At 41.0% G+C, this 19,884-nt stretch overlaps 1 protein-coding gene across 1 annotated transcript; it reads right to left on the bottom strand.

Moving 5' to 3' along the window:
* Positions 1–1,167: 1,167 nt before the first annotated feature.
* On the bottom strand, positions 1,168–18,062 carry LOC138968034 (uncharacterized). The gene is made up of 3 exons (XM_070340596.1): positions 17,720–18,062; positions 15,967–17,283; positions 1,168–1,710 (listed from the first exon to the last, which is right to left on the bottom strand). Exons 1-3 carry the CDS (start codon positions 17,795–17,797, stop codon positions 1,435–1,437), a joined length of 1,671 nt encoding a protein of 556 aa, XP_070196697.1. The 5' UTR covers positions 17,798–18,062; the 3' UTR covers positions 1,168–1,434.
* Between the last annotated feature and the right edge of the window lie 1,822 nt (positions 18,063–19,884).

Here is a 19,884-nt window from a genome sequence, read left to right as displayed (position 1 = left end):
TAAACTTAATTTACATTTTTCTACAGTGGGGCAAAACGTTATTCCTATTGATAGAACACAAGAAAATGATTTGAATATCTTAAAAGATCATTGTAAATCCAGGAGAATACAGGGAGACATGCCGCTACAACACATGACTGTGTCTGAAGTTTACTTTGCACTACAAACAGGAACCCGTGGTGTAGATAGAATAGACAGTAACATATTGAAAATAGCTGCTCCTGTAATCACAGACACCTTGACATACATTTATAACTTATGCATTACCACCTCTTGTTTTCCAACAGCATAAAAGCAAGCTAGGGTAGTTCCTCTGTTTAAATCAGGTGATCCTTCTGATCCCTCTAATTACAGGCCTAACTATTTCAATCCTGTCACCACTTTCAAAACCATTGGAAAAACATATATATAAACATGCCCCAGCACATTTTGATAAAACAATTTATTCCATCCAAAACAATCTGGTTTTTGCAAAAAGCACTCATGTCATACAGCTCTTATAAATCTGATTGATCAATGGCTAACCAACATAATTTCCAATACATTTTCTGCAGCACTTTTTGTGGACATGCAATGCACCACCATTAATATTCTTAAATCTTTTCTTTTAAATAGAAAACAAATTACATTTACTAATGCATCATATTCAAATGAAAGTACTTTGAAATATGGGGTCCCACAGGGATCTGTTTTAGGCCCATTATTGTTCTCTATTTATGTCAATGATTTACCACTTAGCATACGTAATAACTGCGAGTTGTTTGCAGATGATACTACTATACATTCCAGTCACCATTCCTTAGATTATTTATCAAAAACTCTCCAAGAAATACGATAGCGTGTGTGTGGGTTTTTTTTTCAAACAAGAAACCAGGAGATATAAATTACCAAAGATAACTTGAAATCTGTCACTGCATTTCCAACACACACACACACACACACACACACACACACACACACGCACGCTCAACTTAGTAGCAACCACATCGTGAACAACAATTCATGCCTCATTTTTCAAAGGTTGAGACGTGAAATGATGTTACTAGTGAAAGAAAAATATATCATGAAACAAAATGCTTGTCGGCTTTGTTGAAAGCACTAATTCATGGCTACGACATGAGACCTGACAGCGAATGGTTGTACTACGTTCCATAATTTATTGGCCCGTCTGGGGGGAACAGAACGCAGGTGTTGGGCCACATCATTATTGTGATATATATGTATGATTAACGACGAGGGTGTGGATTAACTCCTCCATTCTTCAAAGATCACGATCAACTGCGAGGCCCGTTTAAGTTCATTGTTGATCAGCGTTTTATGTTGCGACCGAAATGCACACACGACAAAATAGGATTACGCGTCTTAACTGAAACACTTGTTAGAAAGATCAGTGAAAGTTTTGTAGAAAATTAAAAATTAAATAAAAACAAAGTTTCAGCAACTTTGAAAAAGAAAAGCATCACGTCTGCTGTCGATGTTCTGTGTGAACTGTTCCTGTTCATCAGACAGTAACGATCGTTCAAGAACCTCCATCAGTTTGTCTCGCACTGCAGCTGAAGGTTTCTGCATGGGTATGTCGCCCACTAATGTAACGTCAGTTGCACAATGACACAGCACTCTAGTGACGTCATGATACACTGTCGACGGAATGTCGACGAAGAGAGGGCCGAACTCCGGAGAAGGCCGAAGAAACACATTCTCGCAGATCCCCTGAAACAAAACATTTTCTCATTAGTGTTCTAGTCGAACTCAATTAAAACTGTGAAATAGCAAATCAGACTGTGTGTCGAATGTTATTTTGCTCGTAATGACCGGTACGATACCAAACGATACATGCACAGCCTTGTGGTGACCTTACGAATAATGGTCTACAGCTGAAATGACGAAGTCACGGAGACACAATTTCAGGCCCTTCAATCAGGAGTGGGCTTATGATATGCTGGGTGATCTTAGAATAACCCTTTTTAGCGGATGAGCGTATGATACGAAGAGCGGGGCACGAGGTGAGTGTCTGCAGAAAAAATGTAATAACTCCTAAAATACTAATTATCCTGCAACCATATTACAGTTGTCATAACCCGAAATGTAGCGCTACTTATTCACGTTGCTCTTTTTACAAAAAAATGCGTATCTATTGAATAACTATCCAAAACACAAGGCAGGTCGCTGATTTGTGGTCGGGTGCTCTTATGAAATACCCCCTGTGCGCTTATGATAGCTTGATTTTTCGGATCGGATGCGCTTATGACTGGTTTTTCGCTGCGCTGCCTAGTTTTTTGCTTGATGACCTGAATGATCTTAATTAAATGTTCTCATTTTACAGATCATGGATTATAGATGTTACCATTGTGGAGAAGGGTTCTCCATCTTCAAAGAAATCATAACCCACACACTTGATAAACATGAAGCACATGAAGCACATAAGCTTCGGTATTGTTTTGTTCAGCTTAACACGGAGTGCCTAGAACTTCCGAAAAGAGGCTGAAACGGAAATCTTCCCGGCTGTCAGGACCTACTGAACCGAGCAGGGGAGACCGCGGTGTTCGCCAGTACTTCCGTGTTGACGAAACCAAAGTGTTTTCTCATGTCAGACATGGGATTGAGCTGGAGTAGCTGATTAAGTGTGTGTGTGTGTGTGTGTGTGTGTGTGTGTGTGTGTGTGTGTGTGTGTGTGTGTGTGTGTGTGTGTGTAGGACATGCAAATGTGTAACATGCGAATGTACTGACTAAACAGTATGTCTTTTTTATGCTGTGAGACAATGTTAATGATAACCGGGATATATTATGACCTGACAAGGCTTCAATGACTGTACATGCAATTTAATTACAGTTAATTAATAATGTGTGTGTATGCGTGTGTGTGTAGGACATGCAAATGTGTAACATGCGAATGTACTGACTAAACAGTATGATGTCTTTTTTATGTTGTGAGACAATGTTCATGATAACCGGGACATATTATGACCAGACAAGGCTTCAATGACTGTACATGCAATTTAATTACAGTTAATTAATATTAGAAAGTATAGAAAGTAAACTTATGAGAGAGAGAGAGAGAGAGAGAGAGAGAGAGAGAGAGAGAGAGAGAGAGAGAGAGAGATTGAAATTAATATTTTGCAGTTTTCTATGCTTTTATTAAAACCAATGATATGAAACTAATCTTGCGTCTTCATAAAACCAAAAGGAGTAAAATTAAAACTCTAACAAACAAGTGTTTATTTCCTTTTCACAAAGTTCATGATAACCGGGACATATCTTCAGACAAGGCTTCAATGACTGTACATACAATTTAATTACAGTTAATTAATATTAGAAAGTATAGAAAGTAAACTTATGAGAGAGAAAGAGAGAGAGATTGAAATTAATATTTTGCAGTTTTCTATGCTTTTATTAAAATCAATAATATGAAACTAATCTTGCGTCTTCATAAAACCAAAAGGAGTAAAATTAAACTCTAACAAACAAGTGTTTGTTTCCTTTTCACAAAGTTCTGAACAGTAACTTTAAAGCGGTTGCAACATCAAAGGTGGATAAGAATCCTTAGATGTTTTTGTTTCCTGGGCAACCCTGCATCTGCTTTTGACATGACGATCTCTTCCCTGTCTGAACTTGAACTCCACGCCACAAAACTGGCACCGAAACTCTGGCATTGGTGCATGCTTCAGCCTGTGCTGAGTTAAAGCCTTCTTCGATGGGCACACTTTGGGGCATTCATCCCACGGAAAGCTCTGTGACGGTTTGCTGCTGCAGGAGTGCTGTGCAAGACTGGTCCTGCTCTGGTAAGTCTTCTTACAGGCAGCACAGCTGAATGGCTTCTTCTTTTCATGGCCGTTCAAGTGAGACTCCAGCGCGACTTGACTAACCAGCGCCTTTTTACAGATGAAACACTGGAAACCCTCTTCGTGAGTAGCCCTGATATGTCGCCTGAGATTTGGCAAGTGCTTGTAGGTGTTTCCACAAGCGGTACACAGGTGAGTCTTCCCCCTGTCCTTCTTCGCAGGCTTCGCAGGCGTGCTGCTGGCTGGGGGTGGTCCTGGGTCAGCCTGGGTAGTTTCCACTTGAATCTCCTGAGATATGTCCAGGTCAATACCACTGCCGTCCATGATCCCAGAATACTCCATCTACAAACAGAACGCATCTCAAACCCTATTAGTGTTTTTGTTTTCAAATCAACATTCCTTTATGAAAGTGGTGTGTGTTTTAGCTAGGATCTAGATAATGAGCGTGAAATAATTGAGAGATGTCATTGAGGCTGCATTTTTGTCTAACCCTTTTTCTGTCTAGGCGCAATAGTGCAATTCTGGCTAGTTTGTCGGCAGTATTAGTAGGAAGTATAAAAAGACACAAAACATCTCACTATTGGTCGTACATTTGGTGAAGCAGAGAACTATATTTTATCCTACATACGTGAGAGAGACACCCGTGAGATAATAATCGTTCAAATCACCCGTGTGTATATCATGTAAATGAGGTCATGTCAAGCAAGTCTGGCAGGGACCTGTTTTTCCACTGCTTATGATGCCAAAGTCACCGAGACAAACGTCATTATAGAAACAAAAATTGCGCTCGCTAATTACCCTCGATGAATCTTTAGAACTAACACGTAACGCCACACTTTCAGAGTGACGTTTCTTTGCTTTGACGTAATAGATTGCACGAGGCTTTAGAAGAGATCGAGGTTCCAAAACAAGCGTCTTCAATTTAGGTGCCTCGTCTGCAAGACATTTTCAGTAAAATACACGTAAGTACAGTATGTAGGATAAACAGAATACTACATGGCTTGCTGTGTCGTACCAGATTTACACTCGTTGCTTTTTCAAATAGTGAACAGCTCGCTTTCGCTCGCAGTTCAATATTTTAAAAAACAACTCGTGTAAATCTGGTACGACACAGCAAGCCATGTAGTATTCTCTATATCTCTATACCTTCCTGTCACTGGAAGCAGCAACACTTGAAAGCATAAGTTCCCTTGACAAAAGTCATTTATGATTGGCGTCATCTATGAATGACGTCACTGTCTAGACAAGTGCCGGTATTGGCAAACCTTGTCGCGGCAAAGGGCTAAATAAAATAATGTGTATACGTTTTAGTAGCAAGGTAGCAAGAAAGTGGGAACTAAGCAGCGCAGCGAAACCAGTCATAAGCGCATCCGATCCGAAAATCAAGCTATCATAAGCGCACAGGGGGGTATTTCATAAGAGCACCCGACCACAAATCAGCGACCTGCCTTGTGTTTTGGATAGTTATTCAATAGATACGCATTTTTTTGTAAAAAGAGCAACGTGAATAAGTAGCGCTACATTTCGGGTTTTGACAACTGTAATATGGTTGCAGGATAATTAGTATTTTAGGAGTTATTACATTTTTTCTGCAGACACTCACCTCGTGCCCCGCTCTTCGTATCATACGCTCATCCGCTAAAAAGGGTTATTCTAAGATCACCCAGCATATCATAAGCCCACTCCTGATTGAAGGGCCTGAATTTGTTCTTGAAATTATTTGTCAGGTTCTCGGGAGACATGCAGAAGGAGTGACATATTTTGTTTTTAATTGTCGCCATTATTCACATCATGGCATCTTCTTGAACTTCCGTTCGCTTTTGATGACAAAGATTCACATTAAACGAGGGTCAAGAAGAGACGTCTTGGTTTGTTCAGTTGGTTTCGTGTCTCATTAAATAAATGTTAATGCTTCTGGTCAACGAAACAAGAAAATTATGTTAACATACAGGGCCGGACCCAGGGGGGGGGTTCCAGGGGTTCCGGAACCCCACCTCTGGAAAAAGCATGTACCTTGCTTTGAGTGTTTTTTTGTTTGTTTTTTTTTAAATAAATTTTGTGTGTGTCTCTAACAAATTTTATTCAATGTGAAATCCGATGAGAAAAAGGTACCCCCTCCCCCCCCACCTTCGCTGATTTGCCCCCCCCCAAAAAGGAGGAACCCCCCCCCCCCCCCCCCCTTACAACTCATTTGGTCCGGCCCTGACATATATGTGTAACTGCTTAAAGTATACATTTCTTACCAGGTAAACCGTCATGCAACAGGGGCGGAGCAGTTAAACCTGAAGGGTGGGGGGGGGGGGGGTTACTACCTGGGATCCAGGGGCAACGCCCCGTTGGGAGGTCTGGGGAGGGGGGCTCCTGAAGCTGAAGAATTTTAGCTATTTTATAAACAATTTGTGGCTTATCCTTGATTTTAAACATGATCAACTGGTGTCAGCAGCCACTCATTATTTCTTTTAAAGTTAGTATTAAAAAATGGCAATTTATCTTCACTGATATCTGCTCCCGACATCATATAGTATGGTTAGAAGGAAGACATGTCGCATAGGATTGGCAGTTAAAACTGTACAAAAATGATACTGATTAAACAATTACCTATTCCCCCGGCTTTACAGCCAGAAACAAGAACAAAATTCACAGACAGAATTTTTTTTCCAGCCGAGGGGGGAGGGGGGGGGTGCCGGAACCCCTGTAACCACCCCCTAATCCGCCCCTGTTCAATCTATCGGCTGTGCAGAGTGGGAGTTTCTCCTGAATTAATTTAGTAACTGACATCTATGTCAAAACTAATTCTACAAAACATAACGCCAGGCAATACGAGCTGGTATACATGTTTCCAACTTGAGTGATTCTCTTATTCCACAAAAATGCCTTGTCAGATCGACAGCGATTTACTCATGTCATGGAGTTTGTTTGTTGTTTTGCAAAAATGAGAATAGGTACAAGTTAAGATAGCGGATGCTAAATTGTAGTAATTTTTTTCAACTTAACACTTGCGGAGTTCTTTTGTTTGTGAGTTTATTGGTGGGTACATTCGCTAAGACAGACAATGGCATGGCGGTGGAATGATTTTACTCAGTCGTGAATTCACGTTAAACAAATATTGGGATGTTCCGAAAGAAAGGCGCCAGAACATAATCTATAAATCATATATATACGACTTGTGTCTGTATGTCTGTGTGTCTGTTCGCGATGCGCGGCCAAGGTTCTCGATAGATCTGTTTCAAATTTGGTGGCCATATTCAGGTACACCCGGGACACAACCTGGTCGATGAGATATTTCAACACGTGCTCTCAGCGCGCAGCGCTGAACCGATATTGTGTTTTTTTGTCTGGATCCACTACCAGTAACTCTTCCTTATCTTCTCCAGTGTTTTCAGCGTTTATCTCCCTTCCTTCGTGTGGCGTCAATCCATATTCCCATTTCTATTTTTAGAAGGTCACTGTCGACAACGCTCAATCCATATTCCCGTAATACTATTTTTAGAAGGTCACTGTCCCGGCGAAGCCGGGTATTACTCTTCTCCAGTGTTTAGCGCGTTTATCTCCCTTCCTTCGTGCGGTGCGCCGGCTGTATTCGGCTCAACTTCTTCCCGGCGAAGCGGGTATTCATCTAGTAATCAATACAGGTACATAAAAAAAACTTCGACCGAGTTGTTCTTTTTACATTTAGTCAAGTTTTGTTTTCTTCTTCTTTTTTCTTCTTCTTCCCCGTGCTTTATATCGAGTGTCTTGGGGCCCCCCTAGGTCGAGGAGTTCTTTCTATACTAACTGCTCTAAATATATTTTACTGAGAAAAAAATTGGGGAAAAAATATTTGTTTGTTTGTTTATACTTTCAGGCACACAAAAAACACTAACTCCGGTTCACATAGGTGAATTGTTTTCTTCAATGTGGGCATAAGTTAAGCCGCCGAGCGACATTTAGAGCAAGACGCTGGGCAATTCAAATCTTGGCTGCAGAGCGCGCTACTTAATCACGTGTTGCTTTACAGGGCCTCTCTTGCGCCTAATCTCTAGCTTGAAGAGCAACTCCTTTCTTGTGGCGTAAACGTTGACACGAACCATCACATTTGTGCCTGGGCTATCATAATAAAAGGCTAGGGATAAGATGATCCATTTGGACAGGTACACACAATAATCAACAACCTGGCTTTTTTCTGTGTTTGCTGAATTAATGTGTCGCTTACGTAATTAATTCAGAAAACAATGTCCCGCTCTGCTAAAAAAGCAGCCAGGCTGCTGAGCTTACATGCCTATGTAAAATAATATAGAAAGATGCTCTTATCCCATGTACAAGTCTAGACGTCCACTATGGGAATTTACAAGACGGTTAACACGAGAAGCAAACGTATCTTTAAAGGCCCAGCCTCTCCTCCTGTATCTCATATTTAAAAAATCAAACAGTTTTTCTATGGTCAGAGAGGTCACGTCCCTGTTATCATGACCTGTTACCAACATTTTGCTCATTCCGTTTGAAGTATCAATACGACTCTAGTCAGAGGGAACCAAATTAACGCATTAACAATTAAAACAAAAGAAACAAGTCGCGTAAGGCGAAAATACAATATTTAGTCAAGTAGCTGTCGAACTCACAGAATGAAACTGAACGCAATGCCATTTTTCAGCAAGACCGTACACACACCGTATACCGTGGTTGCATTAGAAAAACGCAGCCGCCGGTTTTGGTTGCGCACTTCCGCCGTTTAACTAAGACACGCGACGTAAGTATCTCCACAAAATCACCTGTAACTTCTCACACATGACATATCATCACAGAAACATCGATTGTACTTTGGCCTAAGATGTTGCTGCATCGAACGATCGATCTGTTTCAATGCTTTAATGTGCTTGTGAACGTTGTGCTTCAATTATTTACACCTTTTTATGCGTATTCTGTGCAAGTTTTGACTTTCCACAGTCACTACGGACATTTAAGAGCATGATAATGATCACACACTATTGTGCTGTAATCAATGGCAATTCCTTGACATCGGGGTCAAATATTAAGTTTTAAAGTGGAACAGAAGCGTCATATTTCATGAATCTGTGAGGACACACCACGAATTTTCGGTTGCACACTTCCGCCACAGTCGGTTGCACACTGCCGCCGTTGAAGTTTTGCTTCGGGTGCACACCGCCGCCGCTTTTTTTTTCTACTTCGCTTATAAAATAGAGTTTCTTCACATTGTTTAACGTCTAACTGACCACACAGAGCCGTCTTAAGACATAAAACATAGATAGGCTCAAAATATTTTACAAAGAGAAGGGGAAAGTTTTGCAGTGCGGAAATTTAAAATAATTGCTTTGTTTGGTACACAATACAACAAAACTTGCTTTCTTTCCCGGAAGGTACATGGTATAATCAAATTGCGCCAGCTGTTGGTGAAAAGTCACTGGAGACGATGATTTCATAACCTTTTGGTGTACTTTCTTGAGTAAATAGTAAAGTGTTGTAATTTTAATAATGTAGACTTTGTCTTTATTTGTGATAGGTGATGAAAAGAAACAAGCACTGCAGCATGAAGATCTGTTGGAGAGAGCTGGTGTGTGTCTACTTTCATCAACATCTCTTCCAGCGAGTCCAATTCTTTGACTAACCTGTCTCGTCTTTCCATGAGTGTTGGAGATTGCTCATGACCAAAGAGGTCGATATCGCCTTGGTCTTGACTTAGGGATGAGTTGATTTTCTTGGCGTCAAATGCCACTTTCACAACTTTTGGCGTCTCAGACAAAATGCTAATCGTGTCGTGCAGTATTCCTGGCTTCAATGTTTCATGCTGAATTTCATCTGTTTCTAGATGGTTGAGGCTAGGTATTGCAAAGTTTATTTTTGCGCATGATGACCTGCAAACACCGAGTGTCTCCGAGCCGTCCACAACTTGACCCTGGTTCTTAGGACCGCCCATGAACCGGATAAATTTTCCGTGGAAAAGGTGGTACCCAGTTCGCCAGAATAGTTTCGTCTCCTCCCTGTATCTCATAGAACTTGTGTTTTCTTCACTGTAAAAGCGCACCACATCCAAGAATAACAGGAAAGAAATGTTGTTTAGCGGAAATGTTCCTTCACATATCAATTCATGCAGTAGAAGCCATGTTGACAAAAGTCCTTGCTCCTTTAATCGTTGGGCAGCATTTGGTAGAATTTCCAGCAGTCGGTTTATTTCAGCATCAAGACCCTCAGGTTTGCTAGCTTCACACTCACTTTGCGACTGATCTACACTCTCACTGTTTGACGGATCCACAAACGTTTTGTTTTTGATTGTGATCTTACCACTGCCATCGTTCACCTCTATCTCCTGGCCAGCTTTATTAATCTCTGCGGGTGTCAACCGGAAATCTTTTGACACGAACTTTCTCTTTCCCGTTGCTTCATCGAGTACCAACTTTCGAAATTTTAATGGATCACCACTATGCTCCGCTTCAATATGACGTACTACTTCCGTTAGTCTTGAAAAAAGGTCCGAACAGTAGTAGCACTTGAACTCCATCACCTGAAAGGAGCACATTCTTTCATTATAAAAACCACAAACAAAAAACAAGCCAGGGACAAAAGATCACACACACACACATACACACAAAAAAACAGCTCCTGGGTAGCCCATTTGGTTTAGCCATGCAGTCATGAAGCTGCATGGATTATATCCCATATTTATTTTTCGATATCAGGTTTGTACCAATCCATGTATCTTAATGAGTGAAATGAAATAGTCTTTTCGTTGTGATCATCTCACTCTACCTTACTATATTATTGTTATCTCAGTAGACTAGTGGTTGAGCGTTGGTTGTATTGTGTTGCGTTGTGTTGAGTAGAATCTGAAATCCTCTCCCCCGATGTAACCGTGGTTTTGGCATCTATTGCCATATCACAACAGAATGTTGGTGTCACAGTGAGTAATGACAATAACAAACAAAAAAAAACCACATAAGAGAGAGAGAGAGAGAGAGAGAGAGAGAGAGAGAGACAGAGAGAGAGAGAGAGAGAGAGAGTGAGTGAGAGAGAGAGAGAGAAAGAGAGAGAGAGAGAGAGGCTATTTAATTTAATATATTACCAAATTAGTATACACCAGAAGATTTATGATTTTCCAGACCTGTATGGAACATGCCTAGAGACAGACACAAATAAAGTCCTGTTTCTTTCTTTAAAACAGTGGCGGCGGTGTGCAACCACTTGCGACGGCGGTGTGCAACCGCAACAAAAAAGAGACGGCGGAAGTGTGCAACCGAAAAATCTTGGGGTGTCCTCACAGATTCATAAAATATGACGCTTCTGCTCCACTTTAAAACTTATTATTTGACCGAGATGTCAAGGAATGGCCATTGATTACAGCACAATAGTGTGTGATCATTATCATGCTCTTAAATGTCCGTCGTGACTGTGGAAAGTCAAAACTTGCACAGAATACGCATAAAAAGGTGTAAATAATTGAAGCACAACGTTCACAAGCACATTAAAGCAATGAAACAGATCGATCGTTTGATGCAGCAACATCTTAGGCCAAAGTACAATCGATGTTTCTGTGATGATATGTCATGTGTGAGAAGTTACAGGTGATTTTGTGGAGATACTTACGTCGCGTGTCTTAGTTAAACGGCGGAAGTGCGCAACCAAAACCGGCGGCTGCGTTTTTCTAATGCAACCACGGTATACGGTGTGGTACACTCGTAGCATCGTCAGTCCACCGCTCACAGCAAAGGCAGTGAAATTGACAAGAAGAGCGGGGTAGTAGTTGCGCTGAGAACGATAGCACGCTTTTCTGTACCTCTCTTTGTTTTAACTTTCTGAGCGTGTTTTTAATCCAAACATATCATATCTATATGTTTTTGGAATCAGGAACCGACAAGGAATAAGATGAAAGTGTTTTTAAATTGATTTGGACAATTTAATTTTGATAATAATTTTTGACTCACATGCGAAGCAAAAGTGAGTCTATGTACTCACCCGAGTCGTCCGTCCGTCCGTCCGGACGTCCGTCCGTCCGTCCGGAAAACTTTAACGTTGGATATTTCTTGGACACTATTCAGTCTATCAGTACCAAATTTGGCAAGATGGTGTATGATGACAAGGCCCCAAAAAACATACATAGCATCTTGACCTTGCTTCAAGGTCAAGGTCGCAGGGGCCATAAATGTTGTCTAAAAAACAGCTATTTTTCACATTTTTCCCATTTTCTCTGAAGTTTTTGAGATTCAATACCTCACCTATATATGATATATAGGGCAAAGTAAGCCCCATCTTTTGATACCAGTTTGGTTTACCTTGCTTCAAGGTCAAGGTCACAGGAGCTCTTCAAAGTTGGATTGTATACATATTTTGAAGTGACCTTGACCCTGAACTATGGAAGATAACTGTTTCAAACTTAAAAATTAAGTGGGGCACATGTTATGCTTTCATCATGAGACACATTTGGTCACATATGATCAAGGTCAAGGTCACTTTGACCCTTATGAAATGTGACCAAAATAAGGTAGTGAACCACTAAAAGTGACCATATCTCATGGTAGAAAGAGCCAATAAGCACCATTGTACTTCCTATGTTTTGAATTAACAGCTTTGTGTTGCATGACCTTGGATGACCTTGACCTTGGGTCAAGGTCACATGTATTTTGGTAGGAAAAATGTGTAAAGCAGTTCTTAGTGTATGATGTCATTGCTAGGTTTAGTTATTTGACCATGTCAAGGTCAAGCATGTGAGTCGTATGGGCTTTGCCCTTCTTGTTATATATTTAATTTTCAGAGCTTGTTTTTAATCCGAATATAACATATTTATATGTTTTTGGAATCAGCAAATGATGGAGAATAAGATAAACGTAAATTTGGATCGTTTTATAAATTTTTATTTTTTTTTACAATTTTCAGATTTTTAATGACCAAAGTCATTAATTAATTTTTAAGCCACCAAGCTGAAATGCAATACCGAAGTCCGGGCTTCGTCGAAGATTACTTGACCAAAATTTCAACCAATTTGGTTGAAAAATGAGGGCGTGACAGTGCCGCCTCAACTTTCACGAAAAGCCGGATATGACGTCATCAAAGACATTTATCAAAAAAATGAAAAAAACGTTCGGGGATTTCATACCCAGGAACTCTCATGTCAAATTTCATAAAGATCGGTCCAGTAGTTTAGTCTGAATCGCTCTACACACACACACAGACAGACAGACACACACACGCACATACACCACGACCCTCGTTTCGATTCCCCCTCGATGTTAAAATATTTAGTCAAAACTTGACTAAATACAAAAACACAGATAGTTGCATTATTCGATCCTTGATCCCATGTTTAGTTGTTTTGGGTGGGTTTGTCTCTTTCTTTTGTTTTGAGGTGTGCTTTTACATTTAGTCAAGTTTGAAATAGTTCTTGTTGTCGGTTTTTGTTGTTGATAGTTTTTGTTTATGTTTTGTTTGCTTTTTGTTTGTTGGGGGAAGGGGTGTATGCAGGTTGCAAAGATATATGTTAACAATCCCTTGAGATGTACGGGACGCCTTCTTACACATGAAAAGCTCCTGCAAAGCCCTCAGTTTTATCAATTTCAAAACCTTGACAAGCGTGCGAAGCAAGGGCATTAATCAGCAAAGCCCTTGGACTTTCTGCCGCTTATCTGTGCTTAGGCCAGTCATGTTGAGTCATATTTCTCACCCAATCCGCACTAACGGCTTTGCTCAGGGCTGAGGTCTTTGCTGAATTGGCCATCCCGATTGACACCTTAGAACTGGAGATTGATACGATACAAAGTTTGCGACGGGAAAAGGTGTATGTTACCAATATCAGACAACAGCAACAACAACAACAACAACACAGATACGTAAATCAGTATGTTCCGATTCGACACTTTATTTTCTCGAGAATAGTGTTATTATTCTGATCTTCACAGCACCTATATATTTAAGTGATTCCTGTTCAAATATAAATACAAGGCCGCACATATTGAAAGCAAAGATTGTTGTGTTGCCCCAAGTGAGTTTGCTGTGCATATAAATTGGTCTCAAAACAGAATAAAAACATTTGTAAACCAAACAAATACAGATCCAAAGAATAAATACGTGCCATCATAGTCTACTCTTCGTACAAAATCTGCCTCCTGTAATATTATATGACGATTGAAACACCCAAACTCACACATCTCTCCGCAAATCCCAACCAAATTTATGTTTTTTCGCTTTGGGGTTGACTTTCAGACTACTTACGAAGCAAGAAACCTTTGCAGGACTAAGTGCTTGTGGTCAACATCCTGTTTTATAACGTTGACGAATAGAGGCTGTGGAAAACTAAAATGTTATTCCCAGATACGTGGTTGACGTTGACCTCATTAGCCTGCTAATCTGAGGCTCAGAATGATTAAAAACACCTTTTAAAAATACCCGCAGACAGAAAAGCTTTAAATGACAACAGCCGCCAATTAATACAAGTCTGTTTCGCAAAAGTGTCTGGGCAATTTCTTTATTCTGCTGTAAATTATTTAACTTACGACTGCACGCTCAAACTGCCCCAAAACGTGCAAATCATGTTGTCAGTTTCTTTTGTTTTGTTTTTTTTTTGTTGCTTTTTATATTTAGTCAAGTTTTGACTAAATATTTTAACATCGAGGGGGAATCGAAACGAGGGTCGTGGTGTATGTGCGTCTGTCTGTGTGTGTGTGTGTGTAGAGCGATTCAGACTAAACTACTGGACCGATCTTTATGAAATTTGACATGAGAGTTCCTGGGTATGAAATCCCCGAACGTTTTTTTCATTTTTTTGATAAATGTCTTTGATGACGTCATATCCGGCTTTTCGTGAAAGTTGAGGCGGCACTGTCACGCCCTCATTTTTCAACCAAATTGGTTGAAATTTTGGTCAAGTACTCTTCGACGAAGCCCGGGGTTCGGTATTGCATTTCAGCTTGGTGGCTTAAAAATTAATTAATGACTTTGGTCATTAAAAATCTGAAAATTGTAAAAAAAAAATAAAAATTTATAAAACGATCCAAATTTACGTTTATCTTATTCTCCATCATTTGCTGATTCCAAAAACATATAAATATGTTATATTCGGATTAAAAACAAGCTCTGAAAATTAAATATATAAAAATTATTATCAAATTTTTTTTTTCGAAATCAATTTAAAAACACTTTCATCTTATTCCTTGTCGGTTCCTGATTCCAAAAATATATAAATATGATATGTTTGGATTAAAAACACGCTCAGAAAGTTAAAACGAAGAGAGGTACAGAAAAGCGTGCTATCCTTCTCAGCGCAACGAATACCCCGCTCTTCTTGTCAATTCCACGAGCACTGCCTTTGCCACGGGCGGTGGAGTGACGATGCTACGAGTATACGGTCTTGCTGCGTTGCGTTGCGTTCAGTTTCATTCTGTGAGTTCGACAGCTACTTGACTAAATATTGTATTTTCGCCTTACGCGACTTGTTTGTCTTCTTTCCTTCCTTCTTTCTGAGTGCATTCTATGGTGAGCAGAAGGCTATCATAATAGATAGTATTTCATCCACTTGTGATGGTGAGGTATAACACAATCATCAGTACAGAACCAAGTCCGATGTAACAACAACTATTCACGCTCTGTTTACATTGAATACGTATAAACATATTCAGATTCCCAAACCTCCGTATCGCGGGACACTGTAATGAGGATACAGACAGGGTATGTAAGCCGCATATTTCTTCTGTTCTAGCTTGTTTCCAAAGGCAAGTGTACTATCAGCTCAGAAACTATTTCAAGAAAGTATTTTTCGACGTAGAAAGCGTGGTGGGTATGTGGTTTTGCATTTAAAGTAAAGAATGGTAAGCCAGAAGTGTTGTGTATCAGGAGAGGGGTCACTGTGCGTATGTCGCAGCAGCGTATCTTTCAATCAAAATATTTTGAAGACAGTACACCCAACGAGCCATTTTTTGAAAAAGTGTTGTGGCAAATTGAACCTTTAAACGTTAAAGGGACATTCGCTGTGCTGTAATTAGGCTTGAGAGGTCTGGAGTTGTCGCTCAACCAAACGGGAAAATACACGCAAGAGTTTCTTCACACACACACACACACACACACACACACACACACACACATACACACGCACGCACGTATGCACACAAGCATATACACACGTATGCACGCAGAGAGGGAGGAAGATAGAGAGATACAAAGACAGACAGAAACAAGGAAAGAAAGAGCGGCAGGCAGAGCAATCATTCACCTGTAAATTGTTGTTGGTCAGCAGCCGCTCGCACCTGCCTGTGGTCGTGTTGCACCAGCCTCTGCACATGACGTCACTGCAGTCTCGGTGCTCCGCGCATGCGCCAGTGTCCACATCCCGGAAGTCTCGCTCAGCCTCAAAGAGAATGAGGTCAGCGTCGATCAGCCTCAGACGCGTGTCACGTGCACTGACGGCGAAGTGTTCCAGCTTGGGGTCACACAGTAAGGGGTGTGTGGGGAGGGTGTGGAGGTGTTCCACGTGTTGCAGAAAGCGGAGGATGGCGAGGGCGGTGCTCGCTCGCTGCTTCCAGCTGGACAGCCCGGTGGACTCCTTTTTACTGTACGTTGCTGGGTTCACTACAATCCTCTTAGAGTTTTCTGTGTCTGGTGTTCGCATTTTGTTGAGAATGTCTCTCCGACTTACATACTTTTTATATAACAGTTCACTTCCGACAGAGATCGCGTTTCGAATGCCAGATATTGTAATCACGGTGTTGTAATGTGAGGAAAGTCTCGAAAACACAACACTAATAAACGAAGCAGAAGGACTGGTTTCCTTTGAGTCACTAATATCATCCTCGGTCACTGCATTGTTAAAACGTGTGTCAACATGAGATTCAGAACCCTTCTTGGCATCTCCATGAGTTGCATCGTTTGTTGGAGGTGCATGGCTCGAGACAAAGGTGTGTTCACGATGAAGCTTCGACATTGTGCTTGTATCACCACGATGTACACTGTCAGGAATCCATGATAAGGTATTTTCGTGTTGCCGTGGCGACGTGACAGCGGCGAGCAGGGGGTGACAGTACTCCACTAAGTAGAGCGGACCGCACGTGCCGTACAATGTGGGGAACACGCCCTTGTGTCTGTACGCCTCCAACAACACGTACTCCTTCTGACGAAACAGCAACACCAGGCTGTTGTACACAGACACGGGTAACGTCTCGTTGGCAGAAAGGTTGTACTGGGGATCTATTGCCTGCAAAGAACTCTCCAGAAACTCCGCAACGTCTTTTGATGGAAGATGAAGCGACAGCAGCGCGCGCAGTTTCTCCCTCTGAAAAGAAGCGTTACCACGGGAATGGGTGTTGTTCATCCGACTGTATTCTGTGTCGTAACCCTCCGGGCTGGCCGAGAATTCGTCATGCTTGAGAATGGCCTTGACATTTTGACCTTCACTACAGAAGGTGGGACACTGGGTGACCATGACCTCTTTATGGCCGCTGCCAAGAAAACTTGTGACGTCACACAGCTGACCCTCGTCACAGAGCGGCGCGCACAGACTACCCGTGATGACGTCATCATGGTACATCCGGCACTGGCACAAAAGGTAACATTTTAAGTTAACATTGACAATTTCGTGCAAACTGTACCTGCTAAGAGCCCGGAAAAAGGTTATCGCATTATTTCACAACCAATTACGAAATCTTACTGTTGCTTATTGTGATGAGCTCTTGGCTGGAACTGCATTGAGGAAGAATAAATCTGGTGTATGTGTTGTCTATATTTACCCTTCTTTAATTTTTGTCAAGGATTATGATTCAACCAACAACCAAGTTGCAAGATATAGGACGGATCAGGTATAACAATGTTAGATTTGTATGCAGATAACGCCGGAGCACGTGTTTACTCCATATTTATTGCATTTCTATTTGTCTTCTGCTGTTTTATTGTTTTTCTCATAATTCAGCAAGTATACACATGAGTATGGTAAACAATAAGTGCTTAGTCTAATAAAAGGGAAGACAACTCACGTGCAGCTGTAATGCGGGTGGCAGAGATGCTGAATCACAAGCCGGATTCGTTCTGACGATGTGGGACAATGACGTCATATCGCCCTCTGCAACATCACAAAGCCAACCACAAAGTATATAATGAGGTAAACAGCCAGGTCTAGCATACAACTACACTTCATTTTATTGTCAATACAAAAATCGGTTATATGCCATTTTCAGGCTTGCCTCATAAAGTACAGAAATATGCCGTTATCATATTAAGGCCCCCGTCACACAGCTCTACGTCCTTACGACGACCATGCCGATCACGCCGATCTGATAAAGTTATCAAATCGGGGCATATCGCCCGTCAAAATCGAGCATATATATATGGCAAATTTATTTTTTTTAAAAACAAAAAACTACATTACGACTGTACTGCGCCACGACCCGGCCACGCTTGTTTTGTGCAGTTAAAAAAAAGCGCAGGGAGATCGTGCAGCTTCCCGACCTAGCAGATCCCACCCCGACCAAACCACGCTCATGGAGATCCTGCCACGTTTGGCCCACGATTGGTCACGCTCTCGGACACTTTTCCATCGAAGAAGAAGCGGCGTCTGAGTGTGACTGGGGTTTAAGATTGACAGGATGGGAAGCTGACCTCGTTTTCATAGTTTATTCTACCTGTTTATTCCACATAAAATTGTCATGTTCTGCACGTTTAATTCATTTTGACCCGTTTTCTTGTGATGGGAAGTTGATCTCGTTTTCATGATTTATGCTTCCCGCTCCATGCAATTTATTGTTCCGTACGTTTAATTTATTTCGAATGGGCGTTTATAACCATTGAGTAACTTTACAGAGCTTGCTCTTTCGCAAGGATTTGGAAGTCACTTGAACTATTGACCAAATCTGGCTATTGGCCTGCAGTCAAGCTGATTTATTTACGAAGAAAGAAAAAGAAACCCTACTTCCTAATTCTATCCCATCCACCAGGGAATAACCACACGTACTGTTAATTGGAACATAACTCAGAAGTCACCAAGACTGTCGTGACCGTATTTTGTATCAATAAAAAGATCACAGCAGAAAACATGTGAATTTGCTTATGGTTACCTAGAGTGGCAGAATGAAATATGTTTTCGTGCACAAGCAGACTTTCAAGATTCTCATAGCCAACAGTAAACGTACGTTTTGATGTCAAAGAGTATGATTTAAGTTCTACAGTGTGCCTTTTTCATGTTGGTTTTTCTTTTGTTCCTGTGTTCTTGTTACGGGTTGTGTAAGCAAAAGTGAGACTAGATGAGAACATTTTGCAGTGAAGATCGAAATATCCATGGCAAAAACAACAAGTCGCGTAAGGCGAAATTACAACATTTAGTCAAGCTGTCGAACTAACAGAATGAAACTGAACTCACTGCATTTTTACAGCAAGAGCGTATACTCGTAGCATCGTCAGTCCACCGCTCGATGCAAAGGCAGTGAAATTGACAAGAAGAGCGGGGTAGCACGCTTTTCTTTATCTCTATTCTTTTTAACTTTCTGAGCGTGTTTTTAATCCAAACATATCAAATCTATATGTTTTTGGAATCAGGAACCCACAAGGAATAAAATGAAATTGTTTTTAAATCATTAATTAATTTTTAAGCCACCAGGCTGAAATGCAATACCGAAGTCCGGCCTTCGTCGAAGGTTGCTGGGCAAAAATTTCAATCAATTTGATTGAAAAATGAGGGCGTGACAGTGCCGCCTCAACTTTTTCAAAATGCCGGATATGACGTCGTCTAAGGTATTTATCGAAAAAAAGAAAAACATGTCCGGGGATATCATTCCCAGGAACTCTCATGTCAAATTTCATAAAGATCGGTCCAGTAGTTTGGTCTGAATCGCTCTACACACACACACACACAGACAGACAGACAGACAGACACACACACACACACACACACACACACACACACACACACACACACACACACACACACACACATACACCACAACCCTCGTCTCGATTCCCCCCTCTATGTTAAAACATTTAGTCAAAACTTGACCAAATGTAAAAACAGTGTCAAGTCACCGCATAATTTTGAGCTACACGGTGCGGTTTGGGGCTTATAACTATGTTACCACAGAGACCAAGAATACCTTTAAATTAGTGTTTGAACGTTCAGTTATTCACAATTTAAACGCGGTCTCTTAATTGG

Source organism: Littorina saxatilis, linkage group LG6 (genome assembly GCF_037325665.1).
Source record: "Littorina saxatilis isolate snail1 linkage group LG6, US_GU_Lsax_2.0, whole genome shotgun sequence".
NCBI classification, from domain to species: domain Eukaryota; kingdom Metazoa; phylum Mollusca; class Gastropoda; order Littorinimorpha; family Littorinidae; genus Littorina; species Littorina saxatilis.
This window is presented reverse-complemented; position numbering and strand designations above follow the sequence as displayed.

What these genes read in the sequence shown, in the direction of transcription:
- LOC138968034 (XM_070340596.1), bottom strand. Translation starts at nt 17,797, where the DNA reads ATGACGTCATTGTCCCACATCGTCAGAACGAATCCGGCTTGTGATTCA. An exon ending in CACCCGCATTACAGCTGCAC is followed by an intron (nt 17,284 to 17,719) that starts GTGAGTTGTCTT and finishes CTTTTGTGCCAG; the next exon opens with TGCCGGATGTACCATGATGA. An exon ending in TGACCAACAACAATTTACAG is followed by an intron (nt 1,711 to 15,966) that starts GTGAATGATTGC and finishes GTTTTGTTTCAG; the next exon opens with GGGATCTGCGAGAATGTGTT.